The sequence below is a fragment of the Sparus aurata genome, chromosome 23 (genome assembly GCF_900880675.1).
Source record: "Sparus aurata chromosome 23, fSpaAur1.1, whole genome shotgun sequence".
Classification (NCBI taxonomy): domain Eukaryota; kingdom Metazoa; phylum Chordata; class Actinopteri; order Spariformes; family Sparidae; genus Sparus; species Sparus aurata.
Window position 1 is genome coordinate 3,090,874 of NC_044209.1, and position 23,583 is coordinate 3,114,456.

The 23,583-nt window shown below is 41.2% G+C and overlaps 1 protein-coding gene across 1 annotated transcript; it reads right to left on the reverse strand.

Annotated features, from left to right (window-relative positions):
• Nucleotides 1–1,296: 1,296 nt before the first annotated feature.
• On the reverse strand, nucleotides 1,297–20,510 carry nfe2l1a (nfe2 like bZIP transcription factor 1a). Its single transcript, XM_030408919.1, has 9 exons — nucleotides 20,436–20,510; nucleotides 16,287–16,765; nucleotides 15,757–15,948; nucleotides 7,599–7,796; nucleotides 4,861–4,929; nucleotides 4,335–4,481; nucleotides 4,074–4,245; nucleotides 3,293–3,949; nucleotides 1,297–3,171 (listed from the first exon to the last, which is right to left on the reverse strand). Exons 2-9 carry the CDS (start codon nucleotides 16,566–16,568, stop codon nucleotides 2,195–2,197), a joined length of 2,694 nt encoding a protein of 897 aa, XP_030264779.1. The 5' UTR covers nucleotides 16,569–16,765; nucleotides 20,436–20,510; the 3' UTR covers nucleotides 1,297–2,194.
• Between the last annotated feature and the right edge of the window lie 3,073 nt (nucleotides 20,511–23,583).

Genomic DNA, 23,583 nt, shown 5'->3' on the forward strand with positions numbered 1-23,583 from the left:
TCAGAGTTACCCGTCCTGAACGATGAAAACTTTAACTGCTTATATGTATCAATTAAAAATACATCCATATATTTTGTGCATTTGACAGACATTTTAACCTAATGTTCTGAAAACATTAACAGTTTAACAACACAGCACAGTTGTAATCAAGATCTGCCAAGACTGATAACAGGTTCCAATCCTGTTTTAAACTTAGGTCATGTGTAGGGCTTGTTGTTTGAAACAGACAACAAGATTCCCAGTTTGACTAATAGGTCTGTCGAAAATAAATACAAATCGAACACCTATCGATTGAGGTACATAGCAATCATGCTTTTAGTTACAAGAAAACAAATAATAATACAAGCACCAATTTAAAATGAGTCATTTCACAGTTACAGACTGTGTCACAGACAGTGAAGCTAAACCTTAAGGCATTCTGCTCTCTACTCCTCCCATACTTGAGGCCAATACATGTGTAGAGGAGGATTTTCTGAAGGCGGCAATATGGCAGCCATACCACTTCTGCAATGAGTGCAAGGTGTGCACATGTGTCAAAATGTTTGCAGCTTTAAGAACTCTAACACATTCTCCATGCTTTTATTTCCATCTCTTTCTGTTTTCACCTCAGAATCACATGGATGGCCCCAATACATGATGACACATTATACCACCTTGATCTCAAACACTGTATATCCATCTTGAGGCATATAGCTGGTATTAATCTGTCTTTCAGTTGCCACATTCTTTAATATCTTATATACAAAAAGAAAGTTTGAGCTTTGTGTGAATTGCCTTTCATACCTTCTATGTCAGTGCGTTTACATGCACAGCTTAGTCAGATTACAGCCATAGTTCGACTATGCTGCTCAGTCAGACAACTGCAATTATCCGAGTATACATGCCAGTGAGAAAATCGAATTACTGGCCGAAAGCATTTCATACCCCGGTACGCTAGATGGCGCTGTACCCATTTCAACTAGTGTTAACGGCGCATCTCCGGCTGACCTCTTTACTGCCTTGGCATTCAAGAAAGATGGCATACGAAGAGCGAGACGAAGCTACATCTTTGTACACTTCGTATATGGTGTACATGATAATTACACAAACTAGGTGCACTCTGGCGCTCTTTCTTGCCGTGATTTCGGAGGAAAGCCACCGCCGCCGCCCGTCTACTTCCGGCTCACGGCCCCGGGGAAAAATCTCGCGCCTGCGCAGAACGCAACATCCGATCCGATCTGCTGGAAACGTATACATGCAGGAGTAATGCAACTTTCAATCGAATAATCTACGTGGTGTAATTCGACTATGAGAAATCTGATCCGGTCCGATTTTAGTCAGACTAAGGTGTATACATGCATCTTAAAAATCCGTTCATAGTCAGACTAACGCAGTAATTCGGTTTTCTTGAGTGTCATGTAAACGCACTGACTTTGGTAGTAGTAGCACCCCTAAAGTTACATTTCCAGGAAAACCTACCAGACTCTAAATCTTTTTTAGTTCAGTTCAGCAAATACACCAAGATCGTAATTCCATCTCAATCTAGAATTTCAAAGACGATGGTACCTAATATCTTGGAGTTTTGATGCATAACATGATTCAGTTTGGCAGCGGGGTGCTCTCGGGTTGCTGTATCATCTGGGAGCTGAACATACCCTGGGGTTTGATGTCAATGACTCCAAGTCTTTAGCCTGCTGAGGTGTATTTGAGGTGCTGCACCTCTATCAGGTCATGGGGGGAAACCACAACTTCCCATTCTGAGTACCAGGCACCAGTTGGTGGCTCAGAGTCATTGCAATGTCTTTGACTGTTTAGCTGATTGCCAGCATCCAGCTAACTAACAGTCTGTTTGCTCAGTTATCTCAATATGTTCAAGCCTCTAATCGAGCCGACATGAGAGAAAACAGGACTGTGCGTAGACAACCACTATTTCCAAGGTCTGTCATTTATTCCACTATATTAGCCTCAGTTTACCTCCGAGTTGCTTGAGTGTAACATGACTCAAATCCTTTTCCAGTGTAGAAATTTTTGACATCATTTTGGTACTCCACTCCTCTCAGGGTAAGGGTGAGGAATTCATGGTTCCATTACACAGAATAAAGAACTCCTGGGCTCCTTCATCCACCAGCGCATCAGTGTTTTCCATTTTTTTGGTGGTTTTGATCACACGCCTATTAAGGATCTCTCTTCTCTTTTTAATGGTTAATCCACCTCCTCACTTCTTCTTGTCCCTCTGTTTCTTGTTGTTTTTTGTCAGTGGACCTTGTTGGCGTGAGGCCACCGTGACACTGCCATTGGGCTCAAAATCAAGAAGGTATTCCATCGCATCTAGTGGCCTTCCCTCCTCGTCCCTCAGCCTGGAAAAGACTTCTTGGTACAACATGCCCACTTGGCTCTTCATTTCCTGCAGCTTCCTCAGGGCTTCCTGTTTCTCTCGTAGCAATCGCGAGCGGTAGCGCCTCAAACCTGACACATCGTCACTCAGACTCACCAGCACATTCATTTTCCTCTTCCTGCAGTTCTGGGCAGCTATCTTGTTTTTACCACGGCGCCGTATGTCCCTAACAAGGGAAAGCTGATCCTCACTGAGTTGGCAGCTGGCCAGCAGGTCATTAAACTCTTCCACTGGCAGATTAACAATCAGCTCATTGGAGAACGGAACTTTCAAGCCTCGTGCACGGCGTTCATCGCGGCTCTGCATTTTTGTCTCAGACAGGGAGTGTCTGGAAGAGGACCGGTGGTAAGGCTTTACATTGTCATGTTGTGGGGAGGATTTGGTTTGTTTTGTGGGCATCTTGCCCAGGAATGGAGAGGAGGGGGGTGACCAGGGCTGGTTGTATGTGTGATCATGGCCAATATGCTCCAGCCAAGGAAAACCATTAAACAGCTTGTCATCCCCATAGTCAAGAAGGAAGGGTTTCTTAACATCTCCAGGGTCCCTGCCTCCTACTGCACCCATCTCCTCCTCTTCTAGCCGCTCCTGCTTTATGGTCACCTCCACTTCCATATCTGAATCAACTAACACATACTCAGCATCCTCATCCTCATCTTCAGAGAAGAGACTTCTCTCAGTTGACACACAGGATGAAGAAGAGGAGGAGGAGGAATAGGAGGAGGCCTCAGACGCGCTTGGAGAAGCAGGGCTATAGCTGAAGTCCACAGCAGAGTCTGAGTCTGCCTCATTCCCGCCATCTAGGAGGAAAGAACGAGGTCAGGTCAAGGTTAGATCGTCAGTTTTATAGTAGGCATTTTTATTTTGCTTTAGTACACTCTTTATAGAAAGGTACATAGTTTAAAATTTTGTCAAAATTACCTTGACCCCGATTTTCTGTGGTCACTCTACTAGAGCCTGAGTGGTTATCATTTCCGCCAGTTTCCGGTTGGGCTACATCACGGTCAAGGTAGCCCTCCTCTTCCAGCCTGGATGCCATCTCAGGACTGAATCCTTCCTCTGGAGCCAAGTCCAACAATCTGATCTCATTCAAGATGGCAGCATCCTCTAAGAGGTCAATAAGTGGGCTTGTGAGACCATCTTCATCATCCTCCTCAACCAGAAAGACACTAGACGGAGATGTCAGAAGGTCTTGGGTCATACTATTCCCCTCCAGAGGTGGGGTGAAACTGGAAGGTGTCAAGTCATGTGAATGAAAGTTGAGATCGAAACTAAGGAGGTTTTCAGGACAGGGATTGTACTGCGTACTTGGACTGCTTTCCATGTTTTCCACATGATCTTGTGTTAGTAGGTTTAGGTTGAAGGTACTCAAGTTATCTTCTGCATTCAGATCCAGGCAGAAGTCTTCTGAAGGATCTTCTGCAAGCAAATCTGGAGGACCGTGCAAGCGATTCATATTACAGTTTTTCAAAGTGTCCTGCATGTCAAAGGCTGAACGGTGGTCATCCAACTCTGCGCTGGGAGTGAGTGTAAACTGGGCTGGTTCTAGCTCTGACTGGCTTGGAGCCCCCAACAAACCTACAGACAAAGAATGGGAATTTTTGCAATATGTTCAGAATTGTGTGTCATGCAACAGCACTTTTGGTACAATCAATTGAATTGTTGAAGGGTAGGGATACTGTTCTTCACAGAATTTATTTACCGCGATGCAGGGGGGCCTCCATCAGAAGGACCTCCAGATGGGCATCTGTTGCATCTTTGTCATGGTTGTTACAGTTTTGCTGTGGAACTTCAGACCTGGCACCCTGAAGGGTCCCAGTTGCTCTCGAATTCCGTGTGTGGTCAAATGAAGTCATCATGTCGACATCTGTGCTCTGGGGAGAAAGGATGAAAATGTATCTCAATTTATTGTGTCTTGGCTCATACATCTCATGATTTCCTTTTATTATATTCTCCAAGTCACCTCAGGCTCCATGATAGCCAACAGATCCTGCCAGTGGAGCTCCATGTCCAAGGAGGGGTTTCCAGTGGGACTGAAGGGGGGCAGCATGGGCTCTCTGTCTGGGGAGGGACGCTCGAGGTCTCCATCTCTACTGCCAACATCATGCAACTGAGGGACAAGAAGGCAGGAAAAATGCTGAGTTCTGCTCAACAACAGAATGGACTGAAGAGAAAGGAAGAGGCCGTATAACATAAACCAGACATCACCGAAACTAAAAATGAAGAGACAAACAAAACTACAACAAAATAATCTAATAGGAGCACAAAATACAGTCTCAGTCTCAGTGGGGCAAGTGTGTGTGTGTATATATGTATGTGGGTACATTAACATGTGTGTGGATCTACAGTAAAAGGACTGAACAAATGCAGGGAAGATTAAGGGATGACATTGGTGAGTTGATAAAGGAAAAAAAGAAAACAAATACAGAGAAAGACACCAAACCAAAAATACAACAAAAAAAAAAACGGTGGGGAGAAACAGGCTGTACCTGTTCTCCTTCTGTGAAGGGAAAGTTTTCCTCAAACAGCCTCAGACACTCTTGGAAGGAGAAATGAGTCTGCAAATAGAGAGATCAAGATGTTTAGAGAGAGAACAAGACAAGTGAAACACAGCCTTTACACTTAATGACAGTCTGGACCATCTTGTTGAGCTACCCAGCAATATATGTGTTTTTTTGTGAGGGCCCACAGCAGGCCACAGGCCAAAATCACGACCATCAGTGAGTGTCTGAGGCTCTAGCTGTTGTGCTGTGTTCCACACTGTTAGGACTTTTTTGGGGTTTTTTAGAGGTGGCAATATTAGCGACAGTGGTTTCCAAAAAACTGAATGACAGTTTGAGTAATGACAGTCATGAGTCTTCCAGTTTCTCTTTTTGAATGATGAATTCAGATGACCGCCACCTGGTGGTGTGGAGAGTTGTTTTCTTACAAGAAGGTGCAGAACATACAAACTAGTTGTTTGTCAGCTGTAGCTAGGTGCAGCGTAATGGTCAAGACACAGGTGACATGATGCGACACAACAGTCAAGCTTTGTTGCCACTGGTTCTGTGATGTCAGTTTGATTGAGTGGATCCTTAGCCATGCTGGTAGTACAGCTCTGGGGATGGCCATGTTGGTTGATCCATCACTTTGGTCCACAGTCAAATATTTTGACTACAATCTTATGGATTGCCATGACATTTTGGGCAGACAGTTACAGTTACAGATGATGAGTCCTACTGATCTTGGTAACCCCCTGGCCTTTCCTTGGGCACAACAAAAAGGTTGACATTTTTTTCCTTTAAGTGAAATCTCAACAGATTGCAATTTAATTTGGTGCATGAATGAATAGCTCTCTCAGTAGTAAGGTAATAACCCTTTTTAGTCTCTTTTAGTTAAGCATAATAAGGTAAAAAATTTGCACACTAAAAAATGAATTGGTAAGGTAGGTTAAAACTACGTCCAGACAGAAGGAGAGAAGTGTCAAATATCATGTAAAATTAATTTCCTGCACTTTATGGGAAATTTGGACACATTCACATGTCTGCCAGAGCATAAATGGACATTCCCTTATTTTCAAAGACAGTTTCAGTCTGACCCACACATGGCACAATAAGTGTGAGGCTTCCCAAATACATACATATCCTTCATCTTCAACATATCTTCGCATGTTACTGTACGTGTACCCTGGATGTAACAGGCACCTGAGGTGCAGCTGTTAATGTGTGTCACTCATGCTTTTCTATTCTGCTGAGCTGACAGCTGTCCAGTATTTGAAGATGAAGCGTGGAGATCTGATTGCAAGCATGACAGACGCTCTGATCACCTCAGCTAGCACTCAGTATATATGTCAGGCAAGTTCTGCTGATACAGGATTTATAAGGCTGATAACAGGGCTAATTGGGGCTAAAGCTGCAGTCAGTCACTATTTACTGCTTAGATGAATCCAGATATATAGACTATGTTCATTCACATCTTCCTGTTGCTATTTTCTTTGGGAGTCCCATTGTCATCAATTCCACAGTGTAAATATGGCTGAACTGAACCATGAGCAAACTTTTTCATGCAAAAAACTGGTGAAAATTCTGTTTTACTCATTGAGGCCACATTTACGAAAGTAAGTGCCACATTTGTGTCTCAGAGACTTCTGTATGCCTAAAGCAAAGTTCTTGTCAAATCAGAGAGTGTCTGAAACCCCCTTCCAATGTTGTAATTGGTCAGGACTGTGTTCCAATTTTACAAAACGCCATCCAACACTGATGCTAAAATGAATGCCACATGGCCAGGTAGGCAGAGATGTGACAGCAGGTAAAGTTTGCACATCTCTGTTAATCTCTCCTTTCTAATTCTTCACACAACTTCTCTGTCACATTGGGTGTGCAACATCATCAATGCCTTAAAATAGAACTTCCTAAAAGTACATGCCCGTATCTGCTTTTATATGTTCTATCGTGTTGATATTCCAAAAGACAAAGAGTTCTTGGAGAGAGTTTGAGGGATAGGTGAGATGTAGCCACAATGAGAATATTCTGGCAGTTAGATGAGGTCAGATGAGACTTCTGTCACCCTGGTCCATTCAAGCATAGGCCTACTGTTAAACTTGTACTCATCACAATTTGTCATCCTTCCAACAGTTCAGCATTTTGGGAATTGTTGAACTATTCAGTAACTTCCTGGACTACCAGCTGGTGCAACTGGCCCCTGCCAAAAAATTGCGTGCATTATCCCAAATATAACGGCAAATTGCTGTTATATCCTATTATATTAGCTCCATCTTCATCTATATTTTCCGAAATGGCAAAGGATTCCTTTAGTGATGTGGAATTTAAAGTTCCCCAATCTACTTCAAGTCAGCAAATAATGCAAAAATAATTTATAATGAAAAAAATCAATCATATTTGGGTGGCTGGTGAGTGAGTACAAAAGTCACTGTTGAGCCTTGGTGGAGGTATGCACTCAACTGAGTTCAGTTAGATATTGAAATGTTTTTTAACATTTATTTATTCATAATGCTGAACCAGACAGCGTTCGCCCAACAAACCAACATCGTCATGTTGTTAAAGTGACTCAAACCCTCCCAGAGTTTTGTTTTCCTCAAAGGAGAAAACACTTATTGTTATCACAATGAGATGATGATAAATCTTAGTCCAGGTGCAAGGTTAATTTATTTTTCTACAACACAGGGTTTCACAACGAAATGCAAGTTGTAGTCCCTTTATGCTGATATACTATTCCTACTATGTCTTACCTGGTCTTCTTCATTCTGAGTTAGCTCTCTGTTGTTATCACGGCCATAGGAACCTCCTGGTCCCCCTCCTCCTTCTGCCCTACTGTAATGCCTGCACATCTGGGCCAGGTCTTCCTCCTCCTCCTCCTCCTCCTCCTCCTCTACTTCCCTTCTCTCATCCAGGGCACCATTGGGATGGAGTACATGATACATTTCTTCCTGGTTGTGAAGACAAAAATGAAGTCAGTCAATGAAGCCATTATGCCACAGGTTCTCTGAAAACTCTTCGCAGTACCTTTAGAGCAGCTTAACATTCATTCTGCTCAGTTTCATGATAGTTTAAATTAGACTTAATTTAAAATCAACACAAAACTCACATCTTATTTACAGTAACTTACACGACTTGAGAGTGGTATCACTTTTCTCATCTAGTCTCATCAAGGAAGCCGATATGCATATTTTCCAAATTGTTGAACTAGTAAATTTTTCTGAACCCAGCAGATACAATACTGACTCCACTGGATTTTAAACCCAGAACCTATTCCATGTAAAGCAGATGTAATAACCACGACTCCAGGATAACCTTTGCCATTGTTATTAATGGTGCTGCTTTCAATAAAGCAAAGGAAATAAAAAATTGTGTTTAATGAGTACTGATGATAAGAAGGGATCATTCAGGCATAACATACAATAATATAAAGAACAATTATTTTGTTTGTATAAAGCAGCCACAGCTCCCATGAGGCTTTGACACTGTGCCAGTGGGTAGGTCTCATGGGAAATGTGTTGGAATTGATTGGCACTGGTCAAGCTTGGTCGATTCAGTGTCTGTGATCACAGTGGGTGGCTTCTGGGGTTCATCTATAGACTCCCTGATCTTTACAGTGATAAGAAAATGTGGCTTTTCATATAAAGGCATGTTAAATGTATTTTTTGGACATGTATTTGCATTATACCATTAACAGAAATAAATGCCCAGACACACAACTTTACTACATCGAGTGATTTAAAAGCAACAAATGGTATAACAGTAACGTGTCCCTATGCTAACCAAAGGCATTGTAAAATGCTGTTGTGCTGTCCTCTATACTACCAGCCTTGTATGTACCGAATGTAAAGGCTCATGTTTTACCCAGAGACAGACAGTCAGGCTCAGAATAACTGTAACCTTCTCCTGACCTGGCTGGGGGGCTTACAGACAAACCCTCAAGAGACCCTCAACAGCTGGCCAGCAAGAACACATATGTGGCTTTGAACATATATGAGTCAAGCCTATGCACACAGGCCCTCACTATAGTACATTGGTGGTTTATTAGGCAGTCTCTGTCAATGCCATGTTGATACACCTTTTCAACTAAATAGTTCCAGGAACTACAGGTGGATGATGGGTTGGATGTGGGGCTTTTTCAATGCTATATAAACAACAGCAACTGACACGATAGCCTTTGGATGAGAGGTGTGGCAGCAGGCACGCAGCAAAAGACAGAGCTGTGCACTCGCAACATCGTGATTTAAAGGATGTGAGATGGGCTCTGCAGACAGCAGGTATAAGGTACTAGTTGCACTACGTTTGTAACTTTCTGTGTGTGAAGCAGATGTGATAACAGATGATGAAGAAATTTCCCAGTTTGCAGGACAAATAAAGGAATTCTGATTCTGACATTATGGATTTATAGACCTAGCCAGTGATAATATTGCTGTTGTTTGTATTGTTTTGTAAATGGCGGTAAACCTGTCTAATTTTAAAAATGCAGTATGTTCGTCCTGTGATTAAGGCAATCTGTTTATTTGCATATAGAGCAGGGAAGTGAAATCTGATCACAAGTGGTCAGTGTGGACCCTCTGACCACTCCTGTATTCAGTAAGACTTTGTACAGGTCTTGATACAAAAAAAAAAAAAAAGCAGAGGTTATGTATCAGTGTGTCTTGTAGTTACACTCCTGCTACTGAGTAGATGCTACAGCTACTTTTCTACAGTTAAATCTCTGAAGTGAATTGAATTAAGCCATTGAAAATCTTTTCCAACTACTATCTACAAACTACTAATTACATAACTTACATAATAAATCAACATGTTCCTTACCCACTGTACATTTCCACTTTCACGGTATGACCTTAAATCTGGTGTCATTTGTCACAAGTAGGATCTTCTCTTTGCTTCCCGCAACACTGCTGAATAAGAAGCAACTCGAGTATTTGTGTACATTTGTTTACATACATGCCTCTGGTTCAGTGTGTGTTGGTGCAGTAAACAGGGGGATTGCAAAACTGGGGGACGTAAATGTGTGTCAGGACGCAACAGGCCAGTGATCCGGTTTCAAAACAAGCCTGTTGGTCACAAGGCCAGGAGGAAGCTAGTAATGTGTTTTGTGCGTGTATGTGTCTGTGTCTGTGTGTGTCTGCCATTTGATACATGAAGAGAATTTAAAAACACTGTTCAGTTTGACGAAGGGAATGTAACAGCCCACGCGTATTTCTCTAGATCTCTATGTGCTATATCAAGGTTGTAATGTCCTCTGTGTGTGTGTGTGTGTGTGTGTGTGTGTGTGTGTGTGTGTGTGTGTGTGTGTGTGTGTGTGTGTGGCAGGCATATAGGCGTCCACCTTGTAAAATGACACTGATGCTGTTTTTCCACCAAAATTAACAAGTCCACACAGGTTTTTTTAAAGCATGGGTAAGCTCGCTAAAAATGGCCTATTGACTCCATTATTGACCTGTCTGTAAAACGGTGGATATATTATTTTGAGCGTGACAAGCCCGCAAATTTGACTAGTTTCACTGCCATAATTTGAGCCATTCAGTAAAATGACATTTGCAAAGTCTAGAAAAGCGATTAAAGCACAATTAAATTATTTTATCCCCATTCATGTTAGCCTGTTCTGTAACCAATCAGGGTATTTTCATACACGAGAAGTCCAGCTTTTTGGCTTCAGAACACCACTGAGCAGCTTTCACAGGAATGAATGGAGCTCCACCTCCAGCACTGCATCCAGTAATAAAACATCCATGAGTAGACCGCATCCCAAAATACGCCATTTATTCACGCTCCACCACCGCATGTTGATTACACGTTATAACTTTGCATGGTGGAATTTAGCATGCTTACATTCAGATCAAAGCCGATACAGGTGATTAAAAACCTGTGTGTACTGCAGAGTGAGTTGACCCAGGTGTGAATGCAGAGATTACACATTCCCATTGAACACAAAAGCCAGATCTTAATGACTTTAACTGGGATTTATGACCAGGGGAAAAGGGTTATGAGCTTCAACTGTAACTCTTGAGGTATAGCTTCTCATTTCCTGCCCTCTCTCTACTCTCCATCAATGAATAACGTTTTCCTGCCTTCAAAACATTTTTCTCCTTATTTTACTTTGAATTGTTTTTCAAAATTCTGATAAAGATATGGAGATTGTGCCTTTGTTTTGATGTGACCACATGGGGAGTATTCACAGTTTTATTTTGGTGGGGAAAGGGGGGGACTCACACACAAACCAGAATCTATATTTTATCTTTTAATAAGAAAAAAAAAATTAGATCACTTCTCAGATGTAGTCCACTTTATTATGACAGTTGCAGCTATGGTTCAATGACTGGTAGCCACTATTGCACACATGCTGTACTGTCAACAATACTAAATAGAATAATAATACACTGCTGTGCCTGTGTATGTGTGTGTTCCTTACGTTGTGGGGACTTAAAGCGAAACTCTCGCCAAAAAGTAACCAAGGCTTTATTTGTGAATGAATATGAGTCAAACCTTCGTGTAAAAGCATAATTACGATGAAAGAGGCACTTTTAAGATTTACCGTAGTTTCGTTCTCGGGCAAGCTAATTTTCCAAAGTGTCGATCCCCCAGTGCAACCTAACAGGCAGGACAGTAATGGTGGACCACTCCTCAGGCCTTCCTGTTAGGTCGCACTCGGGGATCAACACTTTTTGTCTGCCATGACGGCGGCGCACCGGAGATACAGCTACTAACATGAGTTGTTCAAAAACCTTCTTTTTGGTAAACTCTGTGTACACAAACAATGTTCTTGCATGTGTTCATGTGTAGAGACCCTGGTGATACTACGAGCAAAGTTTCATGTTGTGTTGAGCCTTCTTAGTGTTTTAAAAATAGAGATTTTGATGATAGCGTCAGAGTGCCCCCGCACCCCATTGAAAATTAGCTTGCCTGAAAACGAAACTACGGTAAATCTTAAAAGTGCCTGTTTCGTCGTAATTATGCTTTTACATGAAGGTTTGACTCATATTCAATCACAAATAAAGCCTTGGTTGGTTTTGGCGAGAGTTTCACTTTAAATGTATTTACAAAGTCACCATAGTGTAAATCATTACATTTAAAGGTGAAGACTTGGTTTAAGTTGAGGGTAACATTAGCTTCGGTCTATGGTTAGTGTGTGTGTGTGTGTGTGTGTGTGTGTGTGTGTGTGTGTGTGTGTGTGTGTGTGTGTGTGTGTGTGTGTGTGCACGCATGAGGGTGTGTGTCTGTCTCTGCACATGTCCAGACTGGTCATGTAGGCCAATATGCGGGCTATTTATATATTGTACAGTCTGTGTTGTGTTTGATTGTGTGTTCTGGAGTCTTTGGGAGTTGTGTTTTGTCACACTGCAGTTTGTCTGATCAGTCGGATTGATTTACATTGTTTTAAGTTTGTTTTATGGGCCAAAGCTTGACTGGGCATGTCTGAGGTGTTGTCATTAATATATGGCTTCATGCAGGCAAGAAAATGAAGCAAGTGGTGCCACCCATATCAGTTGATCAGTGGATGTCCCTTACCTATGTTATCTGACTGAAAGAAAATAGTTTAATATTTTAGAAAAAAACACTTATTTGCTTTTATTTTACAGGAGGGAGGTGAGCTGACATATACCATCTAATGTCTGTGCTGCATTCAAAGCTGGAGATAGCCTAGCTTAAAAATATCAGGGTGAAACAAGATCCAAGTCCCTCTTAAGCTCACTGATTAAATGTTTCTTCTTTAAAAATGTAGACAAACTAGAAATTGCACTCTGTAGAGGGCATACCTCTATCAAGGCCCAGCAGTTCCCTTTAACTGAATCAAGCCTAGTGAATTCAAATTGGATAGCTCTGTATCAATCAACATTTTAAACTACCCATGTCAACAAACATCATATGTGTAGTAGTGTAAAGTTTATTGTAAATAAGGTTCCATGAGGCAAGCCGGGAGGGGCATGACCTCTCTATTGTGATCATTAGCATTTCTCTTCTTTGTTTCTCATTAAATTATTCATCACATTACTGTCCAACTTTATCTGTGGACATGTTGATTCGGTGTTTGCAGGTGCAAAATAGCGTTGGATGCATTGTTATCAACTGGTATGTTAACAATGGCTAACAATGTTTAACCTGGCTAGAACTGGTTTCCCGACTTGTTGTACTGGAACACGGTCAACCCGGGTATGATGTTATTCCCAGCTCTGACACAACTTCCACAACTAAAAAGCAATACTATGAGAAACTAAATCTGCAGGCTGTTCAGCCAAAACATGGAGCTGAAAGATGCTAAAACTAGGGCTGTCAAAGTTAATGCGTTAATAACGCGTTAATAACGCATTAATAACGCGTTAACGCAACATCCTCTTAACGCCATTAATTTTTTAACGCGCGGTTAACGCTCGGTATATAAAAAAAGAAATGCGCATTGTTTGATTTATGGCCGTCAATGGCATCTGTAGTCTTGATCCAGAGGGTGGCAGAAGAATAAGAAAGGGAATCAGAAGAAGAAGAAGCAGGGTTGGCGTTCGGGAAAAACACGGTGGACTGAAAAGCTAAAGTGAAAGGAAATGGAGAAAGGACTTATGAACGGCAAATTCACTTTCAAAACACTGCCAGATGGTTCGGTCCATAGGACAAAAGTTATATGTACGTACTGTCGACATGAAATGAGTTACCATTGAAGTATGTCGAGTCTCAAATATCATTTGCAAGCCAAACACATGGCAGATGCAGAGAGCCCACCGCCCCCCCTTGCCAAAAGCAGACATCACCATGATGTTATTCCCAGCTCTGACACAACTTCCACAACTAAAAAGCAATACTATGAGAAACTAAATCTGCAGGCTGTTCAGCCAAAACATGGAGCTGAAAGATGCTAAAACTAGGGCTGTCAAAGTTAATGCATGATCACTTTTGATCCCATTTAGGGTAAGGGGATATTTTTTGAGCCTTTTATTTTCCTGCATGATTTGAAGTGTTGAATTAACATTTTCATAAAGCAAGCATATTTGCCCTTTCTTACGTTGTTAAAAGTATCAAGAACATGAAAAAAATACATTAAGGTACATTTAGAACAGAAAAAAATGTGCCAAAAAAATTGCGATTAATTTGCGATTAATTGCGAGTTAACTATGGACAAAATGCGATTAATCGCGATTAAAAAAATTAATCGTTTGACAGCCCTAGCTAAAACGCTGCACAGAGTGATGAGCTGGATGATAATTATCTGCGACTTGACAACAGTATGATTAGCCACTTTGACATTACACAGAGTCATTTGACCCTTTATTTATCCTCCATTGGGGTCTACTGGTACACAAAGTTTCTTCTCACTGTTTAAATGTGCTTAGATTTTACAGCTACTCTACCGTTCAGCTGTGGAGTACTTCATGCCATACGTCCTCTTCTTTTCTGTAAACTTTAATCAGGTTACTGATGACAGGTTACTTATGTCTCCAGGGCTACTGTGTTTGTGTAGATTTAAAAAGGCGTATTCTCTCCAGCTGGTGGTTTCTACTGTATTTCAACTCTACGAACCATATTGCTTCATTTTCCTTATGAGGTCATCTATGGTGAGGTGATGTTTCCTGATGACTCATCTGACTCTGACTCATCATCTCGCATGACACTCAGTTTTAGTGACAATCGAAACAAAAACAGCACTCTTGTCCTCTTTAGTAATGTATAATATATATCATTTATGTATAAATAATGCGCCTAGTTAAGTCTTCAGTTCCTTTATAAATCTTTATAGGGCTACCTCTCAGGTGTTTTGGGGATGAATTGTATTGCTGTTCAGGCCTGGAAACCAAACTATTTCGTTCAAGAAGGAACTAATGTAAATTTTTGTATCGGTATCAGTTGTAATTGAACTGAAAATAAAAATAAAAACTTGAAAATGCAGTTACTTCTATAATTAAGGGAGAAAAAGTTCTACAATAAATATATGTGTAAACAGAAACAGTTATGTTATGTTTTTTGGTCCAGATTGCTTCTGTTCAGTTCAGGTTCAAGGGCTGATATAAATATACGTGTGTGTGTGTGTGTGTGTGTGTGTGTGTGTGTGTGTGTGTGTCTCAGAAACATAAACAACCTGACAGGTATGTCCACTTTACAAAGTGACTGGCCAGGTATCCCCATGTGCGAAATGATTAGCATTTAAACTGAGAGTTGTACAAATGAGTGCAGCACATTAAATGCCCTAGAGGGTTAATTGTCCAAAAATGTGCACCATTACCCCCATTTCAGTAAGCATCACCGTTCTCTATGATGACGGGCTATATGCCCCACCTTTGAATCTGACCATTCATAACAACAATAAACACTTCTGCCTTCAAACATGGTCAGACAACATTGAGTACAAACTAGTTTGTTTCAAGTGTACCTAAGCCTTGAGGCCCACTGGCTAGAAATACTGTCATTAACTCAAAGACAGCATCTGTAGAACTGTACATAAATGAGGGGTTTTGCTATTGGCTTCACAGGGTTATAGTATGGACAAAGGTCAATAGAGATTGCTGATCTGAACGAAACATAACGATATCAACCCTTGAACCGAAACAGAACTTTGCAGAGATCTGTGACCTACTAATTTAATAACACAATCATTTCCGCATACGAATATATTTTTTCTCATGGAAGCCAAAACTGTATTGGCATTGTACTATAGAACCCATAGCGGGCTCCTGGATCTGTGACAACCCTTTAATAAGAACACTGGTGTGTGTGACATTTGGCAGGTAGACTTCAGCTTTGTTTCGCAAAAATATATGCTACGTCACCAAAATTTCACAATTCTGGAGATATGGCACGTAGTATCAGACAGTTTCAATCTTGGCTAAAAGAGCCTCTTCATATAGGTCCCCACATCTCAAGAACAAGCTGAAACACAAATCCTACATGTTCTTTATTGCAGTGCAAATTAAACATCCATACCTCTTTGTCCTCCTCCTCCTCGTCTTCCTGCATGGTACTAAATACAGCTCTGGATTCCACAGATGAGGCAATTCGGTCTCTCTCTACCCCATCAACTGCTCTCACCAATGGGGAGGTCTGGTCTGGAAATCCCACAGGGAGAGGATCTGGCTCACGCTGGACCAGCCATGCCTCCAGCTCTGCACGAGGAACCTAAGGAAAGAGGTATAGGTATAGAGGTATAGAGTCTAGGTGCTGTAAAAAATTAGACATTTCAACATTTAACACATTTTTCCTCATGATCTTCAGCAGTTTCTACTTAGTGGTTTGGGTGGTTGGAGAAGGAGTCAAAGATGAGATGCAAGACATTTTGAAACTTGGAACCTATAACAACTTTAAGCATTTAAGCAAGGTTTTAGATTTTTTTAAAAACATCCGGTAATAGATTCAAGGTCGGAGGCCCAAAGAAGAGCTGTGTCTAATATTGTGAAATTATAACTCCATTCCCTCAGACCATATAGACAGATAAGGAGATGGACATGATTTCCTACCTGTAGTCTGTCCAGAGAGTGGACCCAGCCCAGCAGCCTCCGTGCTGTGAAGAACCCATCCAGGTCCACATTCTTGGGATGCAGGCTGTGACCGTCCTCCAGGTGGTTGCGGAGGTTGTGGAACTGCGTCTGGGTCAATGCCGAGGTGGGACCCAGGATCATGTTGTGCCAGGAGGGAGGCAGGTAGGGCTCCAGTCCCACATCAACTCTCATTCCACACAGGCTGAGCAGGATGGCCATCTGGATAAGGCCCTCTGTGAAGTATTTCTTTAGATACAGCATGGTCTTTGATATGTCAGGCAACGTGCAAAGGGTCCAGGGCTCAGCTCAGTCAACACCACAATGAGTGTCTTGTCTGTTGAAGTGTCCTTGGGAAAAGTGAAAAGTCCCTACAAGTTCAAGACAAGGCACTATGCCCACTTGCTCTGTTAGTCTTCTTTCCTCTGAGCTGATTGTGAAAACTTCACAGAGGTTTCTTCCTGTGAATTAAGAGTGAAGATAACTTCAGAGCAGAAGAATGACAACACAGGCAACATATCATATTTCCTTACTGGAAAATAGAATTTGTATAAATAGTATAGTACTATTATTTTCATTCTAATCTGACAACTGTTTGCTCAGTTAATCCATTAATTTTTCTCTACTAAAATTAATAGTAGAAAAACAGATTTCAATTTCCCACAAGATGGTGCATTCAAGTTTCTCGTTTGTTCCAACCAACATAACCAACAGCTCTACACTAATTGTCATATCTGTACAGTAATTATGGAGCCAGCAGTGGGTAAGGTTAGCTTAGCACAAAGACTCACAAATGCCAAAATGCAGCTGCAAGAGTCTAGATATAGTTAAGACAATTTACCCTAATATTTCATATCCTGAATTTGTTTTACTTAAGTTTTATTAAAACTATAGAATTAATCATAAAGGCATAACTATGTAAATATACAAATATGTATCTTTAAAGGTTGAATTCATGCTCCAAAAAAGTCAAGTTATCACCAGAGTGGAGTTAGCAGCAGTTGCCTTTGGCTAGTTAGCTTGTGCTATGCAACTAGCGCTCCTATTGGAGTCTGTGGGACTGGGAGCTCAGCACACAGGGCAAGTGTCAGTGTGGTTTACCATTGAGCTGTTAAGAGCTAGTTAGCATGATACATTCAGTAGACATCTCTGCAACACAATACTTTGATGTCTTTGACGTGATGTCAAAACTGATATTTCTTCACATTTTGTTGATGATTTTATCTGATCTTTGAATGTTTAAAACTCAAGTTCTGACATATGCACCTTTAAGTATAGACAAAGATATTTGAATGGTAGTCAAAACTACAAAAAAACCCAAAAAGATAATTTTTAAATTGCCCTTTGTTACACTTGGCCCCCGCCCCCCTACTTCTGCAGCACAATCTTTTTGACAGCAGTATACTATTGATAATAATAACGGCACTACAGTTATCAACACTAATCTTCCATTGTCAGTGCAGCCTGACCTGCTGAGAGGCAGCAGTTGAGAGGTTTGACAGTTTGTATGAGAAGATAACAACACAAACACACAGACAGGGCAGAGCCGGCCTGAATTACCACTCCCAGAAACTTCGACCTACTTCTAGAAAGGGTTTGGTAACCACCTGCCTGCCACGCACTGCCTCACTGCCACCACATGATGTAACTGTCAGTGTTGCCTGGAAAAGCCCCTCTCCCTGTCTACCGACTCCTACAGGACTCTGGGTTTACCTTTCATGTTATGGTAACTTGTTTACAGAAGCTGCAGTGGAACAGTTGACTTGAACCGACTAAAACTCTCAGCACCACCTCAGGACCCGGGTCTATATATAACACAGTACACTCACATTTCTGTAGTTCAATGTATCATCGAAGGCATGATGTTGTCAAGTTTGATCTTGTACTATGCGGTCTAGAGAAAAGGCTTAGTATTGGCTCATGGTAACGCTGTCTGGTGTAACAATAAAAGTGTTATGCAGCCTTTTATAGGCCGACCAACACTGGATTTTTGGGTGTGATGTCAATCCTGATATTAAAGGGATATTCCGGTGTAAATTTAATCCATGGTCTAACACACCGTGAAACTGTGTTAGACACCCTCTCGAGAGATCAAGTTAGCAGACCGCTAATTCACGGAGTTTTATCAACCTCAGAAACGACCGCACGACAACAATACACTGCAGTAAATGGATCCAAATATAAACCGCCACCAAAGAGCCACAAATAATGCTCAGAACAGCACCAAACTTCAGCAACAAATATAGTACAAATAGGGTATGCAGAGTATGAATACGTTTTCAAATTATCACATTTCGGACAACATGCACACCGACGCTGATACATCTGTGATCTGTGAAATATCAGCCAAAAAAACCCTCCAGTCAATATATGTTGCCAAATGGCTTGTACAACTCTTAGAGGGTTTATATGCAATAATCTTAGTTTAAAAGGTTTAAATATCAACAAAAATTATCCCTACTGTTTTGCAGAGAAAAGTCCTGAAGTTAGCATGCTAACCAGCTAGCCCAGCCCATCCTGTTCTAAAGCTCCTGTGGTAGCCATGTAAACATATATATGTGTATAAGTGTATATACAACACGTTTCTGGTTCCGAAGCTCCCAGTCTGCTAGCTAGCTGCATAGCTAACACAACTAACTAGCAAACGACATCTATATTCAGCAGCAGTTAGCGATAACTCCAGTGATATGTGATGCCCCCTGTTTGTTCTGAGTATGTCAGGTGGCTAACTCTCATATTACACCTTTAAAGAGAACATTTGATTCTGATGTTTCTTTTCTTATTGTTGTAGTTGGTGTAGGTGAAGTAAATCTGAACTACATTACATACTGCGAGTAATGTCATCTATGACAAGATCATCATATGTCTTAGTTTGTACTGCTAACTAAAGCTGTCAGAGGAGTAAGAATACAATATTTCCCTCTGAATTGTAATCAGGGTTCATACACATTTTTCAAGGTCAAATTCAAGCACTTTTCAAGCACTTTTAAGGGTCATTTACAACATTTTCCAGCACCTTATGGCTGGGGTAAAATTCATATCTACAGGAATATATATACTCATGATTTTTTTTTTTTACTTTTTATCACAATTATGTACATTGTATTATGCTGTAAACATCTAAAATGATGTTTCGTGACAGCAAAAGCTTTAGAAATTAAAGGAGAACACAAAGTTTTATCCAAAAAAAGGGAAGCCACTTGGTGTTCTTCAGGTACACTTGCACCGGGACAAAGAGAGACCTGAGATCACCCTGTAATTTTCTTTTTTGACATAAACTTTTATAAGCTTCTCGCTTATTCATCAAAGTTTATTAATATTGAACGTGTCATCAGTCCAAATTGCATCAAATTCACCTTCTCCTCAGCCATCCTTCTCTATTGCTACCAGGCTGCATGTGTGATGATACACACACACACTAATTTTATTTCTCCTTGTAATAAGAAAACTATCCAGTCTGATCCCAGTGTTGCCAAGACACAGAGTTATATTGTCAAGCACTTTCAAGCACTTAAACTAAAATCCAAGCACTTTTCAGACCTTGAAAACACAACATTGAAATTCAAGCACTTTCAAGGATTTCAAGCACCCGTACGAACCCTGTGTAATGGAGTAGGATAGAGTGAAAGTACTCAACTAACGTACAAATATCTCATTTGGGTGCTTGATTGCAGTAGGCTACTCGAGTACACTAGTTACATTCCAACTTCCCTTGCACTTCCGTTAGACTAATGTAAATACTAATGGAAGTGTCTGCTCTGTCATTACTGCATGTCTCCTGTTGTGTTCTCATGTGATGATCATCTCTCTGTAGATCCGCCGGAGCAACAGGTTGCACAATGTTTTCATCACTCTGACACTGAGCTCACGGCTCAGACAGGCAGGACCGCCAGAGCCACGCCACGTCTTAAAAATCCTTCCAACACGCACAGAAAACATCGCAACACCTCCGCTGACAGTTACTGTTACTGACAACTCGCGGGCGAACAAAGACAGGAACATTACAGGAACATTACAGGAACATTACAGGAACGTAACGGGAATGTCAGAGTGATTCAAACTATGAGATCACTTCTGATTTGACGGGTGTTTTTAAGAATAATGTAAGAAAATGAGAGGAGTGTCTCTTACCAGAGGAGGGTGTTGAGTGTCTAGCAGTGTGCCACAGTGTTTCAGTTCTGTCTGACAGTCACACTCTGTCCCGGCTTCACTTTCTCTTCTGACAGCGCGGTGAGAGGGTAGGACCTTATAAAGCCACACCACGTGATGACGTTCGAAAACCCCTCCCTGCGAACACCCACTGGGTTTGTGTGTGTGTGTGTGTGTGTGTGTGTGTGTGTGTGTGTTGGGAGAAGTGTGCATGTGAATAATACTGTTGTGAGAAAGTGCTTCCTTGAACTACAACATTATGTTTGAAAATGAGGTGTAGTGGAAGTGTTGCTGACATAAAGTACCAATACAACAGATAGATACTCCATTACAAGGAAAATCAATGCGCTCCCACTACGACTTAAAGGAACAGTTCATTTTTAACATTTCTGGAGTTGCATCAGACTTTCCATCATCAGTATGGGGGGAGGAGATTAATTTTCATTTTTGGGCGAACTGAGTAAAAGTAAAGAACTGTTATCAGCTTTATGTAATTTAAATATCAGAAGTGAATGAAGTGGTTCTCTAGGAAAATGTCTGCTGTGAAATATGGGTCATAATTAAATTGTTAATATGGATAGACCAACCTGTTAGCACAGGTTATTAGGGGGCATGAGCTAAAATGGTTTAATATCACTGGTTTAATGTTTAACAGTGCATTATATTTTATAAGTTTTGTATGTATTTTCAGGTAAAAAGGCAAACAACCTAAACAAAAATTAAACTTTCTTCAGTGAAAAGCAATAGAGCCTTTGTTTGACTTTATTGATAGAACAGCTTCAAAGGTGACAGGATGAGAGAGAGGGGGTGACATCCAGCAAAGGGGCCCAGGCCAGCAAGCCCAAACAACTGGGGTCGCTGCAGTGATGACAAAGCCTCTGTACGTGGGACACCCGCTCTACCAGCTGAGCTAATGGGCGCCCCAGAAATGGTGCATTTTGATACCTGTCCCAAAGCCCTGTACTAAAGCTTGTTTGTGTTAAATCTATTAATAGTACCAATTCTCACTCTACATGAGAAGTAAAAATCTAAACATGGTACAAGGTGCCCCGCTCTCCCCTACATATACACAAAAACAAACAACAACTGAATACACTAAATATAGTCTAATACTGATCCATGTTTCCCATACCTTATGAAGTCTTTGCTTTGTACTTTAAAACAAACATGCATTTAAGAAGGCTCTCAGTGCAAGGATTTGTCCATAGTGAGCAAACATCAACACCATGCACATTCTTTAAGAGATGGTTTCAGGGACTGTTTATAAAATTGTGTATAATTTATACTATGTTAGCAATTCCAATATTCAATAACAAAATATCTCTCCCTCTCTCTCAATCAAATAAACAAAAAGTTTGTGACCTGAAGAGCCTGATGATCAACAACATACAACAGGATGTTCCAATGAACAGCACTGCAGTGGTAGAGTGTTTACATTTGAAGGCCCTGACACACAGTCCGTCAGTGTCGAGGCCGTCAGTGAGCAACTGCTACCTATAGTTGTTGCGGTGTGTCCTGCACCACTAACACTACTGGGTCCTTGTCAGTGTTTTTTTGGCCAATTTTTGGTGACAGTAATTACTCTGATTGGCTCTTCCGCTAAGGGAATCACAAGTGTAAAAGTGTTAAAAGTGTAAAGTGTGAAAAGAAAGGGAAAGCCATGTGAGCCTGTCGGTGTCGTTTCTGGAATTTCACCCATTTAGTGCAGTGTTTCCTTGTTTTTCCTCTCTGTCTCTTCAGGGCCATATGCTCCTTTTTATCAGACAGATTCTAGATAAGAGATGGCCATGCTGGTAAAAGTGCTGTCAAGAACACTGATTCGTTTGCCTTTTTGAATAACAAATACGAACGATGTGATGGCATGGAGAGTTATTACCCCTCACACAGGAGCAGGACATATGAGCTAGTTGGTCATCAGCTGTAGACCTTGCTGTGTGTTTAAGGGCGGCTTATTGGCCGAAGCACAGCTGGCACAACTCATGTACCGGAGGGTCATGGTTTGGTTGAGTAATACAGACTTGAATTAACCACTTTTATCTTTAAAAAAGTTAACCTGGTGTAAATAGTTGTATTATTTTAATATTATTACTATTTCATAGTTTTGACACACTGCATCTCTTAATTTTGACTTAGTAGTGACTTAGTACTGTAGTAATAATATTTTGAATGCATGGTACTTAATGCTGACTTTTTGAGTCAAAAGTCAGAGTCTAATCAACTAATGATCCCATCAGGACTTGCTGTTGTAAAAGAAGAAAGAACACAAATGCAGTACTGACAGCCTGAGAGAGAGCACCACCTGCTGTTGAGGTAGTAAACTCTCAGTGTGCTCTCAGCAAGCAATGAGAGGAACTGGCTCAGGTGTCATCATGGGACCTGTGTGACCTCAACCTGAACTCCAACCACCACTTTCACTGATCAGCCATAACATTTTGACCACCTGCCTAATATTATGTTTGTCCCCCTTTTGCTGCCAAAACACCCGTCGAGGCATGGACTCCATGGATCGGACTTCTTTGTCCAGCACATCTCACAGATGCTCGACTGGACTGAGATCTGGGGAATTTGGAGGCCAAGTCAACACCTCAAACCATTCCTGAACCATTTTTGTTTTGTGGCAGGGCGCATTACCCTGCTGAAAGAGGTCACAGCCATCAGGGAATACTGTTTCCATGAAAGAGTGTACATGGTGTGCAACAATGCTTAGGTAGGTAGTACGTGTCAAAGTAACATCCACATGGATGGCAAGACCCACGGTTTCCCAGCAGAACATTGCCCAAAGCATCACAACTGTCTCCGCTGGCTTGCCTTCTTCCCATTAGACTTAGACTTAGACTAAGACAACTTTATTCATCCTTTTGGGAGGTTCCCTCAAGGAAATTGAAGCTCCATGTCACACACAGCACTGCTACGTACATATAGAGGATCAAGAAAGAAGAGACACCAAAGTACCCGACACCCATATAAAGACATAAAACCAAATATAATATACTATACATAGATATATAAATATAAAAATTAGGGCTGACAAAGTTAACGCGCTAATAACGCGCTAATAACGCTTATAACGCGTTAACGTGTTAACGTAACATCCTCTTAACGCTGTTAATTTTTTAAACTCGCGATTAAC